Here is a 21,406-nt window from a genome sequence, read left to right as displayed (position 1 = left end):
AGGGAGAGAGGGCGGGAGGAAGAAAGGAGGAAGAGGGGAAAAGGGAGAGAAAGGGAGGGGAAGAGAAGGAAAGGGGGAGAAAGGGAGATTCGTTTTCTTTGTTTCTTTCTCAACTGCCTCGCGCATTTTATACGATTCGACTGAATAAATGACCACCAGAAATACAGACTGTACATTGACAACAAAAAGCACACACACATCGTTTCATCCGCCATATTCTCGGAAGGAAGTTACTCGGTAACCACGGAAACATTTCGCGCACGCGCATTTCAACTTCCGTGAAAGAAAACCGCAAACATTTCTCGCTAGTGTGGACAGATGCACTAAACTGTACCGGTATACTTTGTATCGATACAGTTATACCACTTTCGTACCGGTACAAGTGTGAACACAGCATTAGTTTATGGGGTTATCGGTGGAAGGCTAGAACAAATTTTTGGCTCTCTCAAAGGTCTACAAGGTGCTGGCCATTTTTGTTGGTTTGCAGGTGGTATGCATATTTTCCCAACAATGACATTTCGTGAGATGATGCTCCAACATGAGCATTGAAGTCACCAGCAACAATGAGGAGGTTGTGTTGCAGTACAGCAGACACGGTATGTTCTTACACAACTATTTAAAGAACATTTTACTGGTTAACTTGTACTCAACTCTTTGATATGCTTGAGCCAGCGAGCAGCTGCAATTTACTGCTACTTATTTTATTTACAATTACAGTTACTTTAAGTATCAAGTGAACTAAAATAAGTTATTTAAATTACACATTTACAAGGTCAGCTACTGGCTGCAGCTACAGTACTGCTTTTTGTCATTATTATATATTTCTTTTAAGGAATTCATTATGATAGTTTGTTCTTTGGCTTAAAAATATAGCACCTTAATTTGCTCCAGGTCCAGCAATTTCAACAAACAGCTGAGCCAGGTTTTTTACTTCTTTTTTATCTTACTTTGTGGTATAGCCCCTATGTTTTTATTTTTATTTAATTTTTTTTGTGGTTTGGACATAGAAATGTTCCTGAACTTCACTTCTATGTCCAAACCATTTCCATATACCAATGTATTGCTTATGGGACTAGTTTGTCTGCTCCAGTCACCCATTTTAATTAAATGCAATTGGCATGGCTGTGAGGATTGTTCAGAGATGTTTTTAGTTAGAAAACCATAGGGAGTAGTTTGTAATTGCCAATCTTACAATCTTGGTGAAATAGTCTTGCACTGAAAAGATACATACTGTAGAATATATCTCATATTTTATACATCATCCAGTCCTACTTGGAAGCTCCCTATTTCAAATTTAAATGCTCTGCTTAAATCATGACTTGTGAATTTCATGAAAAGTGCAGTTTTTAAGTATTCTGTTGATTTCATTTTACCACTGAATTCTCATACATTACTGAAAGGTCAAGAGAATGGTTGCACATTTCATCTCAGGGTGTTTTTTAAATTTTTTTTTTAAATACATGTTGGTGTGTGGAGGAAGTGATGTATATAAGCCATAAAATAATACATTTTCGTTCAAAAAGGGTATTTTCTCGACATTTATGCTGAAAGCACTGACAAGTAACTTTTACAATTAAAGTCTAAGCTAAAGCTATTGTGTGAATCAACCTCTCTTCAGCTCATACTACTGGTGTTAGATTTCAGATCAGTGTTTAGCAAGGCTAGAAGCAAGGCTTCTAGATTTAAAATAATTTCTAATAATTAAAGAACATCTACCATTTTTATTGTTTAACTAACACAGATAGATAGATAGATAGATAGATAGATAGATAGATAGATAGATAGATAGATAGATAGATAGATAGAACCCAGTTAAACAAATGAGACAAAAATATTATACTTGGTCATTTATTTATTGAGGGAAATGATCCAATATTACATATGTGAGTGGCAGAAGAATGTGAACCTCTAGGATTAGCAGTTAATTTGAAGGTGAAATTAGTCAGGTGTTTTCAATCCATGGGATGACAATCAGGTGTGAGTGGGCACCCTGTTTTATTTAAAGAACAGGGATCTATCAAAGTCTGATCTTCACAACACATGTTTGTGGAAGTGTATCATGGCATGAACAAAGGAGATTTCAGAGTACCTCAGAAAAAGCGTTGTTGATGCTCATCAGGCTGGAAAAGGTTACAAAACCATCTCTAAAGAGTTTGGACTCCACCAATCCACAGACAGACAGATTGTGTACAAATGGAGGAAATTCAAGACCATTGTTACCCTCCCCAGGAGTGGTCGACCAACAAAGATCACTCCAAGTGACTCCGATACAATTGCTTATCGTTTAGGCCTGGTGTCCACACGGCACCGGCGTTTTGGGTGCCCAAAACGCAATCTTTTTGAGAACGGGTTCTAGAGTGGAAAGATCTGGCAACGTTGCCGTTGTGAAGTCGTCTGGATGAGTAGAACGGATTTGCTTACGATGACGTCACAACCACATGACTGTGAGTGCTTCAAGCCGGGTAGAAGTGTAACGAACTTGATGCGAGTTGTCAACAAATCCTATAACTTGGTTCATGAAACGCGCTTACAAAATATTTTCACTGTGAATATTTATTGTGTAATGGTGCAGAGAGAGAATAGCCCTTAGGGCAGAGTCAATCCCGCCAGCAAAAATAGAGAAAAAAAGGAGCGATCTCACCTCTTCATATGTTGGTTTAAGTCCTACAATACATTCCTCAAAAAGGGCGTAGAAGAGCAAATTAATCCATCAACGTGTAGCATTCAATTTATTCCGGACCATTAAAGACGCCGCCTTCCGCGTAGAATCATACGTCATCCTCGCCGCCATATTGGATAGGTCAAAGCGGAGAATAAAGATTGATGTGCTGCGTTTAACTGTACCAACAGGTTTACCGTCCAAACGAGATCACATGGGATTACCTTTCACAGGTGAGAAACAACAAATTAATCCATCAACATGTAGCATTCAATTTATTCCGGACCATTAAAGACGCCGCCTTCCGCGTAGAATCATACGTCATCCTCGCCACCATATTGGATAGGTCAAAGCGGAGAATAAAGATTAGCTGCGTTTAACTGTACCAACAGGTTTGCCGTCCAAACGAGATCACATGGGATTACCTTTCACAGGTGAGACTGGAAAAATACTTTTCATTGTATTTGGTCATTATAATGTAATTTTACGAACAGATTTTCCTGACTTTGTGGCTAAGTCTCGCGCATAATAGTTTACGCGCATGCGTCCTTACTACTTCTATTGTTCTGGTGTCTCCGAAGGGACCGTCTTACAGTGCCCCTATAGGTGTGGCATGTGTATTGCATCGTTTTCAGCAAGCGTTGCGTTGCCATATGGACCTGATATTTTACTGATCGTTGCCCATTTGGACGCGATATATTTTTAAATAACATCTCGTTGCCGTTGTCGTGTGGATGTAGCCTTAATCTAGTCAAAATGTTGTGGAAGGACCTGAAGCGAGCAGTTCATGCGAGGAAACCCACCAACATCTCAGAGTTGAAGCTGTTCTGTACAGAGGAATGGGCTAAAATTCCTCCAAGCCAGTGTGCAGGACTAATCAGCATTACTGGAAACATTTAGTTGCAGTTATTGCTGCACAAGGGGGTCACACCAGATATTGAAAGCAAAGGTTCACATACTTTTGCCATTCACATATGTAATATTGGATCATTTTCCTCAATAAATAAATGACCAAGTATAATATTTTTGTCTTATTTGTTTAACTGGGTTCTATTTATCTACTTTTAGGACTTGTGTGAAAATCTGATCATGTTCTAGGTCACATTTATGCAGAAATATAACTTTCAAGCCCCACTGTGTGTGTATGTGTAATATATATATATATAATATTTATATTTAAAAATGTGAGAGAGATGTCAAACAAAAATTCAAACCCCTTGCCCTGTCAACTTTATTCCAGTTCAAAAGCAATAGCAGGTGTTTAGAAAATTTACATTCCACAATATTTTATCACAAGTCCATTTCTAAGGTTATTTAATGTGGTTGAAATGATTCAGAAGAAAAAAAAAGTTACGCTCTCTTAATGCCATAAAAATACTAATCCCTTGCCTTGTTAACTTTATTCTAATTCAGAACATGTAACCATATACAACCAACATTCTTCTGCAGCTTCTAAAAAAGTTTAAACATTTTGATATCGGTAATAGTGTCCTTTAAATGTTTACTCCACACCAATGAACTGTTTAATACACTTACATATTTCAAGTACCACCACTCACACAATAGCTATATAAAAATTTCAGTGTACTCTGTTAGGTACAGGCTTTATTTTGCACCCATATTATTCTATCATCTGTAGTGTTTTCCTTTCCTGTGGACAAATATTTCAGCACTTTACAGGAATGAGCAAGATATTGTTCCAGTGAATTGGTGTAAAAACACAAAGTACATACATACATACATACATAAGCATGCTAGCACACACAAATGGTCATACAATCTAACATACAAAATGTACAATACATCTAACATTTACATTCTAAAGGGACTTCTGTGATCAAAGAAGGAATAATGTCCAAAAATCCTAATATCCTCAGCATCTCAAACTTCAAACAAACTAACCAATCCTGTGTGTATTGTGCGAAAAACATAAAAACAGAACAAGAGTCAATGTCTGTGTTAGCAGTGGTACTTATTCAATCTATTGAAAAGTGTGAACATTGAAGAGTACAGTAGAAGTTGCCAATCAGATCAATGCTTAATCCGAAGATAAAGTCTGCTGGTCATTGCAGAAATGCCTATATATATTGTTTAGCCACAGCATTTATGATTTTGACCCCTTACTATGGGGAACAGGAGACACCTGAAAAGTACACTTTTCTGCTATCTCAGCTAAAGCAGTAGTCAGACCAAAAGCCAATATACTAAAGAGGAAAGTTCCTTTGGTAGTGCTTACTTTTTGTTTCTTTTTTTTTTTTGCAAAGAAAATGAAGAAGCATGTTTTGCATTTCTGTATCAACAGATGGGCTGTTTAATTATATGTTCAATTATAGAAGTGCAGGGTGAATGTTTTGGGTCACCATTATTTTTTTCCCATAGGAACCCAAAAGTTTTTGATTTGCTTGATATTTTCATTTTATTATTGTCATAAAAGTGTGAAAACCAATTTTTGTACTCGGATGCTCATATCTACAAATATCTAAATGCATAATGGTTAAGTTTATCAACAGTAAATATCATTCACTACAGCTGTAGCCATTCAATTTGCTGACAATTGTACAAAGTATGTTTAGAGACTGCTAGTTGCTCATAAATCCAAATATTTCTGCAGATTACAGTCAAATATTAGTTCAAGCGTTTTACCATTTAGGTTGTTAGCAAGAAGCCTGCTCATTCACCGACAAACACTCGAGTTTTTGTGGTAAAAATCTGTTTTTTCACTCTGTCTGCTAGGATTTTCTTGTTCGCAATAGTGGTACCTCTGTATTGGGCTTCCTGTTCTATAAGGCAGCCTATAACACAGTAAAATAAAGGGAATCAAATAACAGTAGTAAAATCATTGCCCCATTTCAGTTCCAAGCACTCCAAGATTAAGAGTTCACCCCCCCAAAAAAAAGTGAGAGACTGGCCATCAAACTTGTGCCATCAAATCATGGCACCCAGCAAAACCGTCTTCGTCAAGTTACAGAATATGGATGATCCAAGTGTCCAAATAATTTTGCCCAATTAAAAAAAGAAAATTGAAGAATTGGTTGGGATTACTTTCCAAACGTATCCAACAGGTTTATGCATGTTAATACATTTTCAATTTTTTCAATGAATGGATGTCCTTTCAGAAGATAATCTTAAATACTCTTCAGGTGGTGAAAGATGCATCACGTTTACATACCAAATATGGCCTCATACTCATGTAAGATAAGTTCAACAATTTGGTTTTGGTAAACCATATGCACTGCCATGTGTATGTTCTCAATCTCAGGACGTAACAGAGTTGGGCCAAACACAATTGCAACGCTCTGCGTGGTCATCCTATTCTCCTCGCCATGCTCTATTACTCTACAAAAACATACATGTTATATAGACACACAGTAATTCTTAAATTACCTGTAATATATCACCTATATACAGTGCCCTCCACCATTACTGGCACATCTTGTAAAAATTAGTAGAAAGGGTTAGGGAAAAAAATCCACCGTTTGGTGAAGTAGCTTCTTCTTACACTGAAAAAAAATTTTAGAAAAATCCAACCTTTAATTGAAATAAATTTATTCAGAGAAAATAAAATTCATCATCAAGAAATAATGATTTTTAACAAACACATTATTGGCACCCCTGGAAATTATAGTGAACACAATGTAACTGAAGCATGTTTCCCTTTTAAATTACATATTTTTGAATTGATTGGTGTGTGTAGGAACTTTCAAACTGTAATCCATGAATTTCTGATTAACTGGGGGTACAAATATGAGGTGAGACAGAGGCCAAATTCCCTTAGTTATCCAATAACATGGGAAAGATAACAGAACACACAAACCAAATGAGGGAGGTGTGTGTTGACCTTCGTAAGTCAGGGAATTAAAATAAATAATAAAAAGCTGCTCACCTGACGATGCCCATTAGGGCAATAATAACGTGGACACCAACTGGCACTGTTATTAATTTTGCCACAATGTACAGTGAGGAGGATGGTAAGTGATGCCTAAGGATCACTGTTGGTAAATTACAAGAAAAAGTAAAATCTTGAGGTTTCCAAGTCTCCAAAACCACCATAAGATGCCACCTCAATGCCAACATATTATTTGGATGGTATGCCAGAAAATAAAAGCCTTTCGGTCAGTTAACCACAAACGTAAGCACCTGAAGTCTGCAAAACGCTACTACAACTTTGACTGGAACTGTGTTCTATGGTCTGATGCAACAAAAATGGAGCTTTCTGGCAATAAACACTCAAGATGGGTTTGGCGTAAAAAGAAGGATGGCTATAAGGAAAAGAACCCCATCCCAACCTCCCAATACGGTGGAGGTTCTGTGAGGTTTTGGGGCTGTTTTTCCTTCAAAGTCCCTGGAAACCTTGCTAGGGTACATGGCATCATGGACTCCATGAAATACCAGGACATTTTAAATCAAAATCTGGCTGCCTCTGTCAAGAAACTAAAACCAGGTCATCACTGAATCTTCCAGCAGGACAATGATCCAAAGCATATGTCCAAATCAACACAAAAATGGTTAGCTGACCACAAAATCACATTTCTGCCATGGCCATCTCAGTCCCCTGACTCCTATTGAAAAATCTGTGGGGTAAGCTGAAGAGGAGAGTGTGTACAAGAGAGGGCCTAGGACCCTGGATGATCTGGAGAGATTCTGTAAAGAGTAATGGTCTCAGATGCTCTGCTCTGTATTCTCCAACCTTATAAAATGTTACTTGAGAAAACTCAGTGCTGTTTTACTGGCAAAGGGAGGTTGTACAAAGTATTAAATGCAGGAGTGACAATAATAGTGACATGCATTTTTTGTAAAAAATTATTTCTTGATAAGGGATTTTGTTTTTCCTCAGAATAAATGTATTTAAATTAAAGGCTAGGTTTTTCTCATTTTTTCGTTGTGAGATGAAGCTACTTCAACAGGGTTTTTTTTTCCTAACCCTTTTTACTAATCATTACAAGGGGTGCCAATCATCATGGAGGGCACTGTACATGTTACCAGTCAAAAGTTAGGACACACCTTCTAATTCAATGGTTTTTCTTTAATTCTTATTTATTAAAGGCACTTCATGTCAGAGTAAATGATGAGCTATTTCTCTTTACTTAGTTGAGTGGTAATAGACATAATATGGATTACTACAGTTGTCAAATAGAGCTATTTACTGCATTTTTATTATGTTCTATTTACTCTTTGATCTCAAAGGCATTAAGAAGGCAAGAAATTCCACTAATTAAGTTCTGACAAGGCACAACTGTTAACTGAAAAGCATTCCAGGCGACTACCTTATGAAGCTGGTTAAGATAATGCCAATAGTGTGTAAAGCTGTCATGAAGGTAAATGGTGGCCACTTTGAAGAATCTAAAATATGAAATATATTTTGTATTTGACACTTCATTGCTTACCACAGAGTCCTGTGCAAAGGTCTTAGGCACCCTGTTTTTTTCATACAAACTTTATTCTAGATTTCTATTTTATGACTTCTACATTATCAAGTCAGTGCAAAAACATTTTAGGAGTTCCAAACATTTGTTTTCCAGCACAAAATTAAATGTTACAGAAAACAATGTTTGTATCTGAACAGCATATTACATAAGAGACCACTTTTCAGATTAAAAAAGAAAACATAATGAAGGCTACTGGGTTTTGCTGCAAAATTAAGAAGCAAGTGTGACAAAGTGTCCAGAAGAACTGTGGCTGGTTCTACAAGATACTCAGTAAAACCTACAGCTCATTTTCTTATAAGACTGCACTAATTATATCTGAGAGTGCCTTTTTTTTTAATAAAGCAAAGGGTCATCTCACACCAAATATTGACTGTTTCATTTATTATCGCTTGCTGCTGTTTATAGTATTTTTTTAATGTTGAACCATTTCATTTAATTATTTTTAAGCCATTTTTGGTCTACAGCATTTCTTTAAATGTGCCTAAGACTTTTGCACAGTACTGTAATTCCATATATGTTTCATATGTTATTTCATAGTTTTGATGTCTTTGGTACTGTTCTACAATATAGAAAATAGTCAAAATGCAGAAAAACCTATGAATGAGTTGGTGTGACTGGTACTGTATGGAAAGGTTTTTTTTTTCTGCATCTAATACACCTGTTAAATGTGTGTTTGCATATACTAAGTAGAGTCTAGAGTAGTTCTACCACTGTATGTGTCAGTATCATTTTTGTGTCTGTATGTACTCACTTTCTCAAGTGTTTAAAAAGTTCCTGCATTGTATCTTGGTGCGGTTGAGGCAGCTGCTTCACTAGATCTTTGATAGCCTGCACTTTTTGGTTATAGTCTATAATTTCTACACACACACACACACACACACACACACACACACACACACACACACACACACACACACAGAGAGAGAGAATCTGTATTTACATTGTCAAGAAGTCAGGAGGAGTCTTGTATCTTCATTAAAACTTGATTACTGTACATTTAATTTATTTTTTTCTCTGTTACTTTTAGCTCTCACTCATAAAATTGCCATCACATTTTAACATTAATATTAATAAATGTTAACACACACACACACAATCAGGCACATATGGAGTTGATCTCCTTCTACTTACTAATGGCACTGGAAAAGTCATTGAAATAGGCACAGGTGAAGAGTGGTTCTGGAAGTTCTCGGAAAAACATCTTCAGTGCTCCAGTAGCCACATGAATGTCCTCCCATTTACTATCTGCCAAATTTATCTTATCATCTAAGAGAAAAGCAGAAAGACCAAATGTGACCTACATCAGATGACTGAAACACATAATACATAAAAATATATATAATGTAGCCAGAATCTGCTTTGTGATGTCATAGTGTGATTATAGTTCAATGCCAGTTGTGTGATATGTCTGCTGAAATCTGATTGGCTGAAGGTGGCTGTGTTTTTTTTATGTAATTAAGTAATGATTAGAATTCTAGCTACAGATTAGCAGAATGCCGCACCACACGAAATTTCAGCTTAATTGAAATATTGGTTCCTGAGAAACAGGCATTTGAACCCAACTCTGCCCCTTTTCAATGACCATGCCCCAAACTTTGCAGACATCCTCAGAATCTTGTACAGATCATGTTTTTCAAGTTTGGTTTATATCCATAAAATCAGCCATGAAATACCGATGTTTGTTTAAGCCAGCTCCACTTTCTTAGAATGTTTTTGATATATTGAGATCTGAATTGAGAGTCACATTCTTTTGAGTAGTCTGATATCACAATTGTGATAATAATGCCAAAGATCCTAGGACTAGTTTGCAAAAGTAGGTTTTTGAATATTTTGCAAATTATAAAAAAAATTAAGAGGCAATTTTACAGTTTGAGCAAAAGAATCAGCCTAAAGAAGAATTTATTATACAGCTTATTATCCATGAGATAAGCTTATTTTTGTGTGCACAAACACAGGACCTCAGAATCTTGTCCTGTGCATGCCTTTCGAGATTTGTGCAAATCCACTGAAGCAATCATGAGTTACAACTCTGAATAAATTTGGCTCCACCTTATTAAAATTAATTAACATAGCCATATTGTTTACAAATATCAACATGTTTTTAATAATTACTGAGGACTCTGCTGAGTAGCTTTTTGTTTAGGAGAATCCAAAGAATAATGAGCAAAAGAATTTTCAAAGAAGAAAATGCAAATTGAAAACAATAAGATTCCAGCACTTCATGATTGGATCCCAAAACATAGCCATAAGCAGCAACCTGAAGGGTTCAAACTCTCCTCGCAAATAGCGCCCCAATGGCCAGTTCTTGCCAAGATAAATACAATAACAAAGAGACCATAGATTTACATACTTATCAAGTTTTGTGAAGGTAGCTCAGTGTGAAATGCCTGCTGAAAGCTGAGTGGCTGATGGTGTCCATGTTTTTTAAGTAAATAGGATATCAAAGATCCTCTTACAGATTAATAGACAGAAACATCATACACAATTTAAGCTCAACTTTATTTATGGTTCTTGAGATCTGACCTTAGACCTACCTCCTATGAATAGGTATGCCCCCAACATCCTCAGAACCTTGTACTGAACATGTTGGCGGCCACGTTTTTTAAGCACTTAGAACCTCATCAAAGTACAATTTACAGATTAGCGCACAACAGATGCAACCATAATAATAAATATAGCCACGAGTGGAGATGAGGGGCCCTCACACCTCCAGTTCCATGACCTGTCACATGTTTTCATCAAACAATGCACATGCATCTGAGATACAAGACAAAACCCTGGGTATCTGATGTGTGCACCACCAGTAATGAGTTTTTGGGCATTAGAATCATTACTGTCCAGGTTCAAATGGTGGTGCTGTACCAGAGGGTCACTATGGACATGTGGATATCATCAGAACCATTATATCCTGAAACCTGTTAAGTTTGAGCCATATCAGGTAATGCATGGTGAATTTATGACACCAAAGGCCTTGCACCTCCGGTGCTCAGGCTCTAATAATAATAAGAATCTTTACAGAAACAATAGGGCCTTGCACCTCTGGTGCTCAGGCCCTAACAACAATAATAATAAGAATCGGTACAGAAACAATAGGGCCTTGCACCTTTGGTGTTCGGGCCCTAATAAGAATCCTTACAGAAACAATAGGGCCTTGCACCTCCAGTGCAGTGACCTCTGGTGGACACCAGAGGCCTTGCACCTCTGGTGCTCGGGCCCTAATAATAATAATAAGAAGAATCATCCTTACAGAAACAGCAGGGCCTTGCACCTCTGATGCTCAGGCCCTAATAATAATAATAATAATAATAATATTCGGTACAGAAACAATAGGGCTTTGCACCTTCGGTACTCGGGCCCTAATAAAGAAAAATCTCTACAGAAACAATAGGGCCTTGCACCTCTGGTGCTTGGGTCCTAACAACAATAACAAAAAATCTCTACAGAAACAATTGGGCCTTGCATCTCTGGTGCTCGGGCCCTAAAAATCTCTACAGAAACAATAGGGCCTTGAACCTCCAGTGCTTGGGTCCTAACAACAATAACAAAAAATCTCTACAGAAACAATTGGGCCTTGCACCTCCAGTGCAGTGGCCTCTGGTGGACACCAGAGGCCTTGGACCTCCAGTGCTTGGGTCATAATAATAATTAGTTTAACTTATATAGCGCCTTTCTCATAGCCATAGTTGGTTTACAATTACAAAACAAATAGGAGGGAAAAAGCCCACCAAAGAGATCAGGTGGTGGTGCTGCTGCCCACAGTCCCACCAAAAGGCAGACCAAGGTATGTCCCACATTGTCTGTACAACTGCCATGATGCCACTGGGGAACAGCGCTCAGAACACCTGCCACAGATCCGCAAAATGAGCACAGAAACACTGCTGCACATCCGTTGGGCAACCCTGATGTTGAAGAGAGCAACAAGTACACCGCAGTCCAGTCCGTAGTGAGCAGAACACGCATCACCCACGGCGGACCAAGGCCTGGGGAAACTGATTCTCAAGACTGGGTCTGAAGCTACGCCACAACCGGCAGCCAAAGAGACCAAATCAGCAAAACATTCAAAGAAACATCAAATCATACAAACACAAAAAGAAAAAGTTTTGGTGGGAGCCAAAACTTGCACAGCATACTCTCAACTGGAGACAGAAACAAACTTTCCCGATGACTTCAGAATTTTTCAGTTTTCATCAATGCACAGAAAATCACAAGATGGACAAAAATCCAAGGATTAGTTCGTAAAAGTAGGTTACACATAGTATGCAAATTATTACAAATGTACCCAGATGGGGCAAAATGGTCCACAATGCAATGTTTTTTAGTTTGAGAAAAAAAGCCACAATCTAAACAAGAATTTTCACTGTATAGCTGTTTTCCCTGCATAGCCGAGTTTCAGTTACAACTATGCCTCAATAAAAATGATTGACGTGTGGTAGCCATATTGTTTACAAATGTCAACATGTGCCTGTTAATGATTAAGGTTTACAGTCTGCTGAGTAGTGTGGCACCCAATTTGTGAAGCTAGACCAAAAACTGGATGAATGCACAAAAGTAGGTTTTGCATATTATGCTAATCATCATGAATTTGAGTGGGCAGAGCTAAATGTTTCTTGAAGGTTTATTTTTTTTTTGGAGACCCCAAGGAATCAGTAGCAAAAATAATTTTCTTTGCAAGACTAATGGTTCAAGAGATATGGATCACAATGTAAAACCTTGTGTTATTGTGTCTTGTACAGTCCTCTCTGAAAGTATTGGATCGGCAAGGCCAATTCTCTTTTCTTTTTTTGCCGTTCACTGAAGACATTTGGATTTGAGCTCAAAAAATGAATACAAGGTGGTAGGCTAGAATTTTAGCTTTAATTTCCTGATATTTACAAGTACAATTAATAATAATAATAATAATAATAATAATAATAATAATAATTTCAATTTATATAGCACCTTTCTCAAAACCCAAGGTCGCTTTACAATTATAGGGAACAAAAAAAGTCCACCAAATAGAGGCCAGGATGTCATTCCAATGATGTAGCAGCCACAGTCCCACCAAAAGGCACACGAAAACAAGTCCCACATCACCAGCACAGCTGCCGGGCAACATCACTCGGAACACCATGCCATGGATCCACAAAGCGAGCACAGAAGCACTGCCACACAGAGCGCCAGTACGTCCCAAATCGCCTGCACAGCCGCCGCGACGCCACTGAGCAATATCGCTCAGAACACCATGCCAAGCACTAAAGCACAGAGCACTGGACAACCACGATGTTAAAATAAGCAACGAGCTCACTGCAGTCCATAGCTAGGAGCACAGGCATCACCCACGGTGAACCAAGGCCTGGAGGGAACCGACGCCCAAAACTGGGTCCGGAGCTACACCACCACCGGCGGACAAAAACACTCAAACATAAAACTACACAAACACACACACAAAAAAAGAGAAAATAAAATAAGCTCTGGTGAGAAGCAGCAGCCAGAATGCGCATGACATACTCTCAACCGGGGGGCGGCGCTTGGGGAGTGGTCAAATGTTTACATACAGTATGCAGACATGAATGTCATGGCAATATTGGGCTTTCAGTGATTTCTTTGAACTGTTCTTTTTCTGTGGTATATTGTACAACATACATCTTTAACAGGAAAAAAACAAGAATTTGGGTTGGTGCACAAATTTTAATTTTTGTGTTTTCTGAAATCAACACAGGGTCAAAATTACACATACAGGGCTAAAAAGTTACATACGGCACTTTTCAGTTATTAATTAATTCAGTGGTGTTAAAACTTCCAAAATGTCTTAACTTGCTAAGACCAAGGTGTCTTAACTTCCTGTTAGTGATCATAACTGACTACAGCTGGTAACTTAATGTGAGTTACCAATGAGCACTGTCAAACAAACCCTTGTTATTTTGGCACCCGTTGTAGTCAACTTACCTCAAGTTGACTACAACTGGTGGCAAAATAAAAAGGGTGTGTTTGACAGTGCTCATTGGACTGACCAACACGCAGCTCAGATCTGAGAAAAAGGACTGTAGATTTACACAACTCAGGAATGTCTCTTGGAGCAATTTCTAAATAACTGCAGATTCCAAGACCATCAGTTCAAACAATTTTATGTAAGTATGAGGTACTGGGAGGTATAACCACTTTGCTGGAAGAAGACCTAAAACTGTCACCCTCAGCTGAGAAATTGGTTAGAATGGTTAGGAATGACACAGGAACCACCAAGGCTGACATGAACTGGAAGCTTCTGGAACACTGTCTACAGTCAAGCAAGTTTTGCAACCACAATTCCAGAAAAGTTGAGACACTGTGTAAAACAAATTAAAAACAAAATGTGAAGATTTTCAAAATCATGGAAACCCTATATTTCATTGAAAATAGTACAAAGACAACATATCAAATGTTGAAACTGAGAAATTTTATTGTTTTTTTGAAAAATATATGTTCATTTTGAATTTGATGTCAGCAACACATTTCAGAGGGCGGCACGGTGATGTAGTGGTTAGCATTGTTGCCTCACAGAAAGAAGGCTCTGGGTTCGAGCGCAGCGGCTGACGGGGGCCTTTCTGTGTGGAGTTTGCATGTTCTCCCCATGTCTGTGTAGGTTTTCTCCAGGTGCTCTGGTTTCCCCCACAGTCCAAAGACATGCAGGTTGGGCTAACTGGAGGCTCTGAACTGACCATAGGTGTGAATGTGATTATGAATGGTTATGAAGGACTAGCGAGCTGGCAGTAGATTAAGTGTGCTCTTGATAGACACAGACAGCCTCATAAAAGGCTGGCAACTGACAGGCCAATTGGCCTACAGGGTGTCAGGATGAAAAAACAAACAAACAAACAAACAAACACATTTCAGAAAAGTTGGGGGAGAGGCAACAAAAGACTAAAAAAAGTTGTGTAATGTTAAAAACACTAATGTGGTTAATTGACAACAGGTCAGTAACATGATTGCATATAAAAGGAGCATCCCAGATAGGCTGAGTCTCTCTGAACAAAAGATGGGGAGGGGTTCAACACTCTGTGAAAGACTGTGTGGGCAAACAGTGCAACAATTTAAGAATAACGTTCCTCAATGTAAAACTGCAAAGAATTTGGGGGTCACATCATCTGTGGTACATACTATCATTAAAAGATTCAGAGAATCTTGAGAAATCTCTGTATGCAAGAGACAAAGCCGAATACTGACAGTGGATGCCTGTGATCTTCAGGCTCTCGGGTGAAACTGCATTAAAAGCAGACATGTGTCTGTAGTGGAAATCACTGTATGGGCTCAGGAACACTTCAGAAAACCATCATCTGTGAAAACAGTTCATTACTACAGTACATCCACAAATGCAAGTTAAAACCATATATTAAAAAATATCAGAAACACCGTCACCTTCTCTGGGCCCGAGCTCTTTTACGATGGACTGAGGTGAAGTGGAAATGTGTCCCGAGATCTGACAAATAAAAAGTAGAAATTCTTTTTAGAACTCATGGACACCACGTCTTCCAGGCTAAAGAGGAGAGGGATCATCCGGCTTGTTAGCAGTGTACAATTCAAAAGCCAGCATCTGTGAATGTATGAGGGACATGGATAGCTTGTACATATGGGAATGTATCACCATGGTTGGATCTAAACCAAAATGACCAATAGATAGTTTTCACTGACGTCACGGCATTCCGGGGAACGCCCCCCAGCCGCCATCTTGTGGGGCAAACAAAACGGACCATCGCCACTACCGGCTACGTTATCTCGGACGAATTTATGAAGTTATATAGTCAGTTTTCTAAAATAAAGATCAATGTCGGCAAAATCAAGCAAACAGAAGTATATAGATACATTAGACGACATCTCACGACAACGGTATGCAGCCAAACTGGCCTTGATTGGGGGAATTGACCCCTACGAAGTGGACAAAGATGCATTTTCAAGTGACTATGCAGGGCTGCCAAAGCCTGAAACTGCCCAAGCCTGCTCCAAAGCCTGAAACTGACTTCATCAAACTTTAAAGGCTGTCTGATATATACAACTTTATATATTCACAGTGTGCCTTTTGGCGGATGCCGCCTGAATCGCGCAGATCCGATTTTTTTTTTTTTTAGGGGGGGCGTTGGAGTGTCTGATTATAATTTCAAAATAAATTCTGGATTAAAATTACTAAATAAGCCAATCCGTTACAGTCCATGAAACAGGAAGTACAACCCCGATTCCAAAAAAGTTGGGACAAAGTACAAATTGTAAATAAAAACGGAATGCAATGATGTGGAAGTTTCAAAATTCCATATTTTATTCAAAATAGAACATAGATGACATATCAAATGTTTAAACTGAGAAAATGTATCATTTAAAGAGAAAAATTAGGTGATTTTAAATTTCATGACAACAACACATCTCAAAAAAGTTGGGACAAGGCCATGTTTACCACTGTGAGACATCCCCTTTTCTTTTTCCAACAGTCTGTAAACGTCTGGGGACTGAGGAGACAAGTTGCTCAAGTTTAGGGATAGGAATGTTAATCCATTCTTGTCTAATGTAGGATTCTAGTTGCTCAACTGTCTTAGGTCTTTTTTGTCGTATCTTCCGTTTTATGATGCGCCAAATGTTTTCTATGGGTGAAAGATCTGGACTGCAGGCTGGCCAGTTCAGTACCCGGACCCTTCTTCTACGCAGCCATGATGCTGTAATTGATGCAGTATGTGGTTTGGCATTGTCATGTTGGAAAATGCAAGGTCTTCCCTGAAAGAGACATCATCTGGATGGGAACATATGTTGCTCTAGAACCTGGATATACCTTTCAGCATTGATGGTGTCTTTCCAGATGTGGAAGCTGCCTATGCCACACGCACTAATGCAACCCCATACCATTAGAGATGCAGGCTTCTGAACTGAGCGCTGATAACTCGGGTCGTCCTTCTCCTCTTTAGTCCGAATGACACGGCGTCCCTGATTTCCATAAAGAACTTCAAATTTTGATTCGTCTGACCACAGAACAGTTTTCCACTTTGCCACAGTCCATTTTAAATGAGCCTTGGCCCAGAGAAGACGTCTGTGCTTCTGGATCATATTTAGATACGGCTTCTTCTTTGAACTATAGAGTTTTAGCTGGCAACGGCGGATGGCACGGTGAATTGTGTTCACAGATAATATTCTCTGGAAATATTCCTGAGCCCATTTTGTGATTTTCCAATACAGAAGCATGCCTGTATGTGATGCAGTGCCGTCTAAGGGCCCGAAGATCACGGGCACCCAGTATGGTTTTCTGGCTTTGAGACTTACGCACAGAGATTCTTCCAGATTCTCTGAATCTTTTGATGATATTATGCACTGTAGATGATATGTTCAAACTCTTTGCAATTTTACACTGTCGAACTCCTTTCTGATATTGCTCCACTATTTGTCGGCGCAGAATTAGAGGGATTGGTGATCCTCTTCCCATCTTTACTTCTGAGAGCCGCTGCCACTCCAAGATGCTCTTTTTATACCCAGTCATGTTAATGACCTATTGCCAATTGACCTAATGAGTTGCAATTTGGTCCTCCAGCTGTTCCTTTTTTGTACCTTTAACTTTTCCAGCCTCTTATTGCCCCTGTCCCAACTTTTTTGAGATGTGTTGCTGTCATGAAATTTCAAATGAGCCAATATTTGGCATGAAATTTCAAAATGTCTCACTTTCGACATTTGATATGTTGTCTATGTTCTATTGTGAATACAATATCAGTTTTTGAGATTTGTAAATTATTGCATTCTGTTTTTATTTACAATTTGTACTTTGTCCCAACTTTTTTGGAATCGGGGTTGTATAAGGATGAGAAAAAAACAGTTTAAATCGTAAAGCTGCGCACATTTGTGCAGTCCTGCACACCGCTCGGGCTGCGCAAATGTGCGCAGCTTTCCGATTTAAACTGTTTTTTTCTCATCCTTATACTTCCTGTTTCATGGACTGTAATGGATTTGCTTATTTAGTAATTTTAATACAGAATTTACTTTCAAATTATAATCAGACACTCCAACGCCCCCCCTAAAAAAAAAAAATCGGATCTGCGCAATTCAGGCGGCATCCGCCAAAAGGCGCGCTGTTTGCATCCCAAACACAAATCAAATCATACAGAATAGACCTAAAATGTTTTTCAAAAATGACCCTTGCGTGAGTGAAGTGACAAATTTCAAATAGAAACGTGACAAACGAGCGATATTAAGTGTACATTACAATGTAAACGTACACTCAGCGCTTCCAGTTAGGCATTCTCCAGAGATTGTTCACATGATGTTTTGGTTTCCAAAAACAAACTTAAACACAATTGATTGTTTATTTAAACAACTTAGCACTTATAAAATGATCGGAGCAGGCTGTGTTTGGAAGGCTGATAATCCTTGCGGTTGATTCTTGCAAGCCATAGATTTCTCCTTTGTATGCTGAGTTTGTTTGCTCGTCTTCGTGCTCCCGTACAGTGGGAATTCCATAAAAGCTCCGCTTGACTTCATCATTTGACCTATTACGACAGTCGTGAATACAACAGGTGTGCACCATTGCTAGCTTTAAATAGCCTGCTTGGGTTCTTTTGAAGACTTTGTACTCGCGCGTTACAATGTGTGCTCAGTCACCCATACGGTAAGCTTCACCCGCAAGATGGCCGCCACTAGGGAATCCCCGACTCTGTGACGTCATGTGAAAACTATCTATAGCTTGTAAAATGGTATCTTGCATATTTTCATCATATTTTGTCAAAAGACAGTACCTGGGTTATATGTGGTACAGTACCAGACCCTAGGGTCATGGTAACTATGGTAGAAAATTTGGGTCTCTGGGCCATCACTCATTTAGTGGAAAATGTCACTTTTTAACAGAGTTTCTACCCACAGATGACTTTCATTCAAAATAAAACATATTGGCCTGATAATACCAGAAACCCTTACTTTTGCAAGTAAGAGATTGATTTCTTGCCTCCTCTGTGGCGGATTTGGTTTAACGTGACCATGAAGTGATGACCTTTACAGCTATTGGCACCATACGCAAAACTGGCTAACTTTGGGATCAGATATCTCAGATGGAATCACACAGAGATTAACTTGCAAATGCACAGGTCTAATCGGACTTATGTCAAGAAAAAAATACCGTCAAATCATGGTTGGATCTAAACCGCGTGTTCCCACACAGGCGCAAATTTTCCATGGTCACCGGTCTCACGCCTCAAAAATAGACCATTGAAACTGATTCAACCACGGAGAAGCCTTGTTTTGCTCTGTGTAGGTAAGCACACCTTGACTGCTGCTTCATTTCTGTAAGACTTATTTCCCCTACTAGTCATGAAATGTGCTGCATCTTTGCGAAGAAACTGGGACTAGAGTTTCACACTGGTTTCCCTGAAACAGAAATTCGTACATGGGATCCAGACTGGGAAGACAGTGCTAACATGGCATACCGAGACTTTATTACAGCCATGCAAACCTGCCTGACTGAACAATTCCCAGTGCGCACGGATGTCACACAAGTCACGACCTGCAAACAGGAGGAGGGTGAAACTGTCTTGCAATACTTACAATGCCTCACGATTGTCCATGATGCACATTCTGGCTTGGAAAGACCACATAACGTGGCCATCAGTAGCCAGGTCATGCCCTGTGAGGCTCATTTGAAGAATGCCCTCCTGAATGACCTGAAGCCCAAGATTGCAAGAATAGTCAAAGATGGGTGTATTACATAGGAAGTCTGCAAGCTGTCTGAGCTCGAGAGACATGCTGTACATGCAGAGAAGAGGCTGAACAAAAAAACGGGGTGAAAACAGAAAGCCAGAGATGACACCATACACAAAGCCATGCTCACAAGGGTACAAGTACTGGGGGACGGACATGAAGCCAGGGGAGCAGGCTGAGGTCGAAACTGTGGACATGGGAAAAGAGGCCGTTCTGAAAACACAGGCTGTTTCGTCTGCGGAGCACAAGCACATTGGGCCCATGACTGCCCCAAAAAGGGAAAAAAGGCAAGTCTAGGGCCGACTATAGAGGATCAAATGGTATTGTACAGCAAAATATTAGATGCTTTCGTTGTCCCTACAGGAGAGAAATTGTTTTGGCAGGAAAAGACACGGGGGGAGCAAATGGGCTGATTGGCAGTTTTCCAAATTGACCATCAAGTCTCCGTGTCTTGCAGAAGTGTCTCACCTCATAAAAGGCGTAGAACCAGTGGTGATCACCCCAAAATCAGATTTCAGGCCATGTTGAAGCCAATATCCACTAGAACCTGAGGCCCTAGAGGGCATTAGGCCCATGTTCAGCTCCTTAAAAGCAGCAGGAGTCATTGTAGAGTGTCCAAACTCCCCTGTGCGCACTCCTTTCTTCCCCATTAAGAAACACACTGAACCAGGCCAATCGACTGAATTTCGTGCAAGACTTACAGGCCGTCAATGCCGCTGTCCGTGCTAGAGCCCCTAATGTCCTAAATCCACATACTATCCCTTCACAGACAGGATAGTATGTGTAGCATTTATTTTTCAGTTGTGATTCCAGATTCAACACGTCCCTTTACTCAGACAGTAGAGGAGAGAAATGGGTGCATGATCTCGGTGCTCCTGCAAAAGCATGGACCAGTTGCCTATTATTCGGCCAAGCTGGATCCTGTGGCTGCGGGGCTTCCACTCTGCTTTAGGGCAATCACTGCAGCCAAAAAGGCAGCGGTCACATCCAGGGATATTGTGGGGTATATGGACCTAACTTTTATAACTTTAACACTTTTATATTCCCACATGTGGTTTCTTTTTTTTTTGGAACTTCTTTTTATTTCCATTTATCATGTGCAGTCATATATCTTATATACAGTACAATAAAAAACAAACCAAAGCAAGTATATCCACAGGTACGAAAGTCTTGAAAGAGTCATTAGTCCATGAGTTTCCAATCTTGCCCATCATGTGCAGAGTGAAATGAGAATCTATACCAAGAGTCCACATACAATTAGAGATGTTCCAAAACTGGATTGATTCACAGCCTAGAAACACTTTGACATTACTCCGCAAATGGCCATTTTCACAGTCTTATTCAAGGTGGGGAGAAGAGAGAAACAACAACAACAATAATAATAATAAATACAATGACATAAAAAATAAATAAAAAATGATTAAATTAAAAAAATATATATATAAATATAAATAAATAATTAAAATGCAAGGCAACTGGGGCCCATTTATTTATAAAAGCATCTATTTTTAAATGTAATGATGCAGTCAAGTATTCCATATTGTAAACATCTTGGATTCTTTCTCGCCATTGTATTATTGTTGGGGAGTGTGGTTTTAACCAGGAGACTGTAATTATTTTGTTTGCTATCAGGAGAAGAATTCTCAATAAATCT

The 21,406-nt window shown here is 39.1% G+C and overlaps 1 protein-coding gene across 11 annotated transcripts in view; it reads right to left on the bottom strand.

The window, feature by feature from the left end:
* Positions 1-3,866: 3,866 nt before the first annotated feature.
* arhgap12a (Rho GTPase activating protein 12a) overlaps positions 3,867-21,406 on the bottom strand; it is a 261,188-nt gene continuing 243,648 nt past the window's right edge. For 5 of the 11 annotated variants that reach the window (XM_060905983.1, XM_060905980.1, XM_060905978.1 and 2 more), the window contains 3 exons: positions 9,217-9,351; positions 8,837-8,942; positions 5,365-5,995 (listed from right to left, as the gene is read on the bottom strand). In XM_060905983.1, the coding sequence (XP_060761966.1) occupies positions 5,821-5,995; positions 8,837-8,942; positions 9,217-9,351 (416 nt within the window). In that variant the 3' untranslated portion in view covers positions 5,365-5,820. Of the gene's footprint in view, positions 5,996-8,836; positions 8,943-9,216; positions 9,352-15,264; positions 15,518-19,599; positions 19,716-21,406 lie in introns of those variants that run through there. The other 6 variants (XM_060905982.1, XM_060905981.1, XM_060905984.1 and 3 more) reach the window with 6 other exon arrangements.

The sequence above is a fragment of the Neoarius graeffei genome, chromosome 23 (assembly GCF_027579695.1).
Source record: "Neoarius graeffei isolate fNeoGra1 chromosome 23, fNeoGra1.pri, whole genome shotgun sequence".
Lineage (NCBI taxonomy): Eukaryota > Metazoa > Chordata > Actinopteri > Siluriformes > Ariidae > Neoarius > Neoarius graeffei.
The sequence above is the reverse complement of the archived record's forward strand: the minus strand, read 5'-3'. Positions and strand labels throughout refer to the sequence as shown.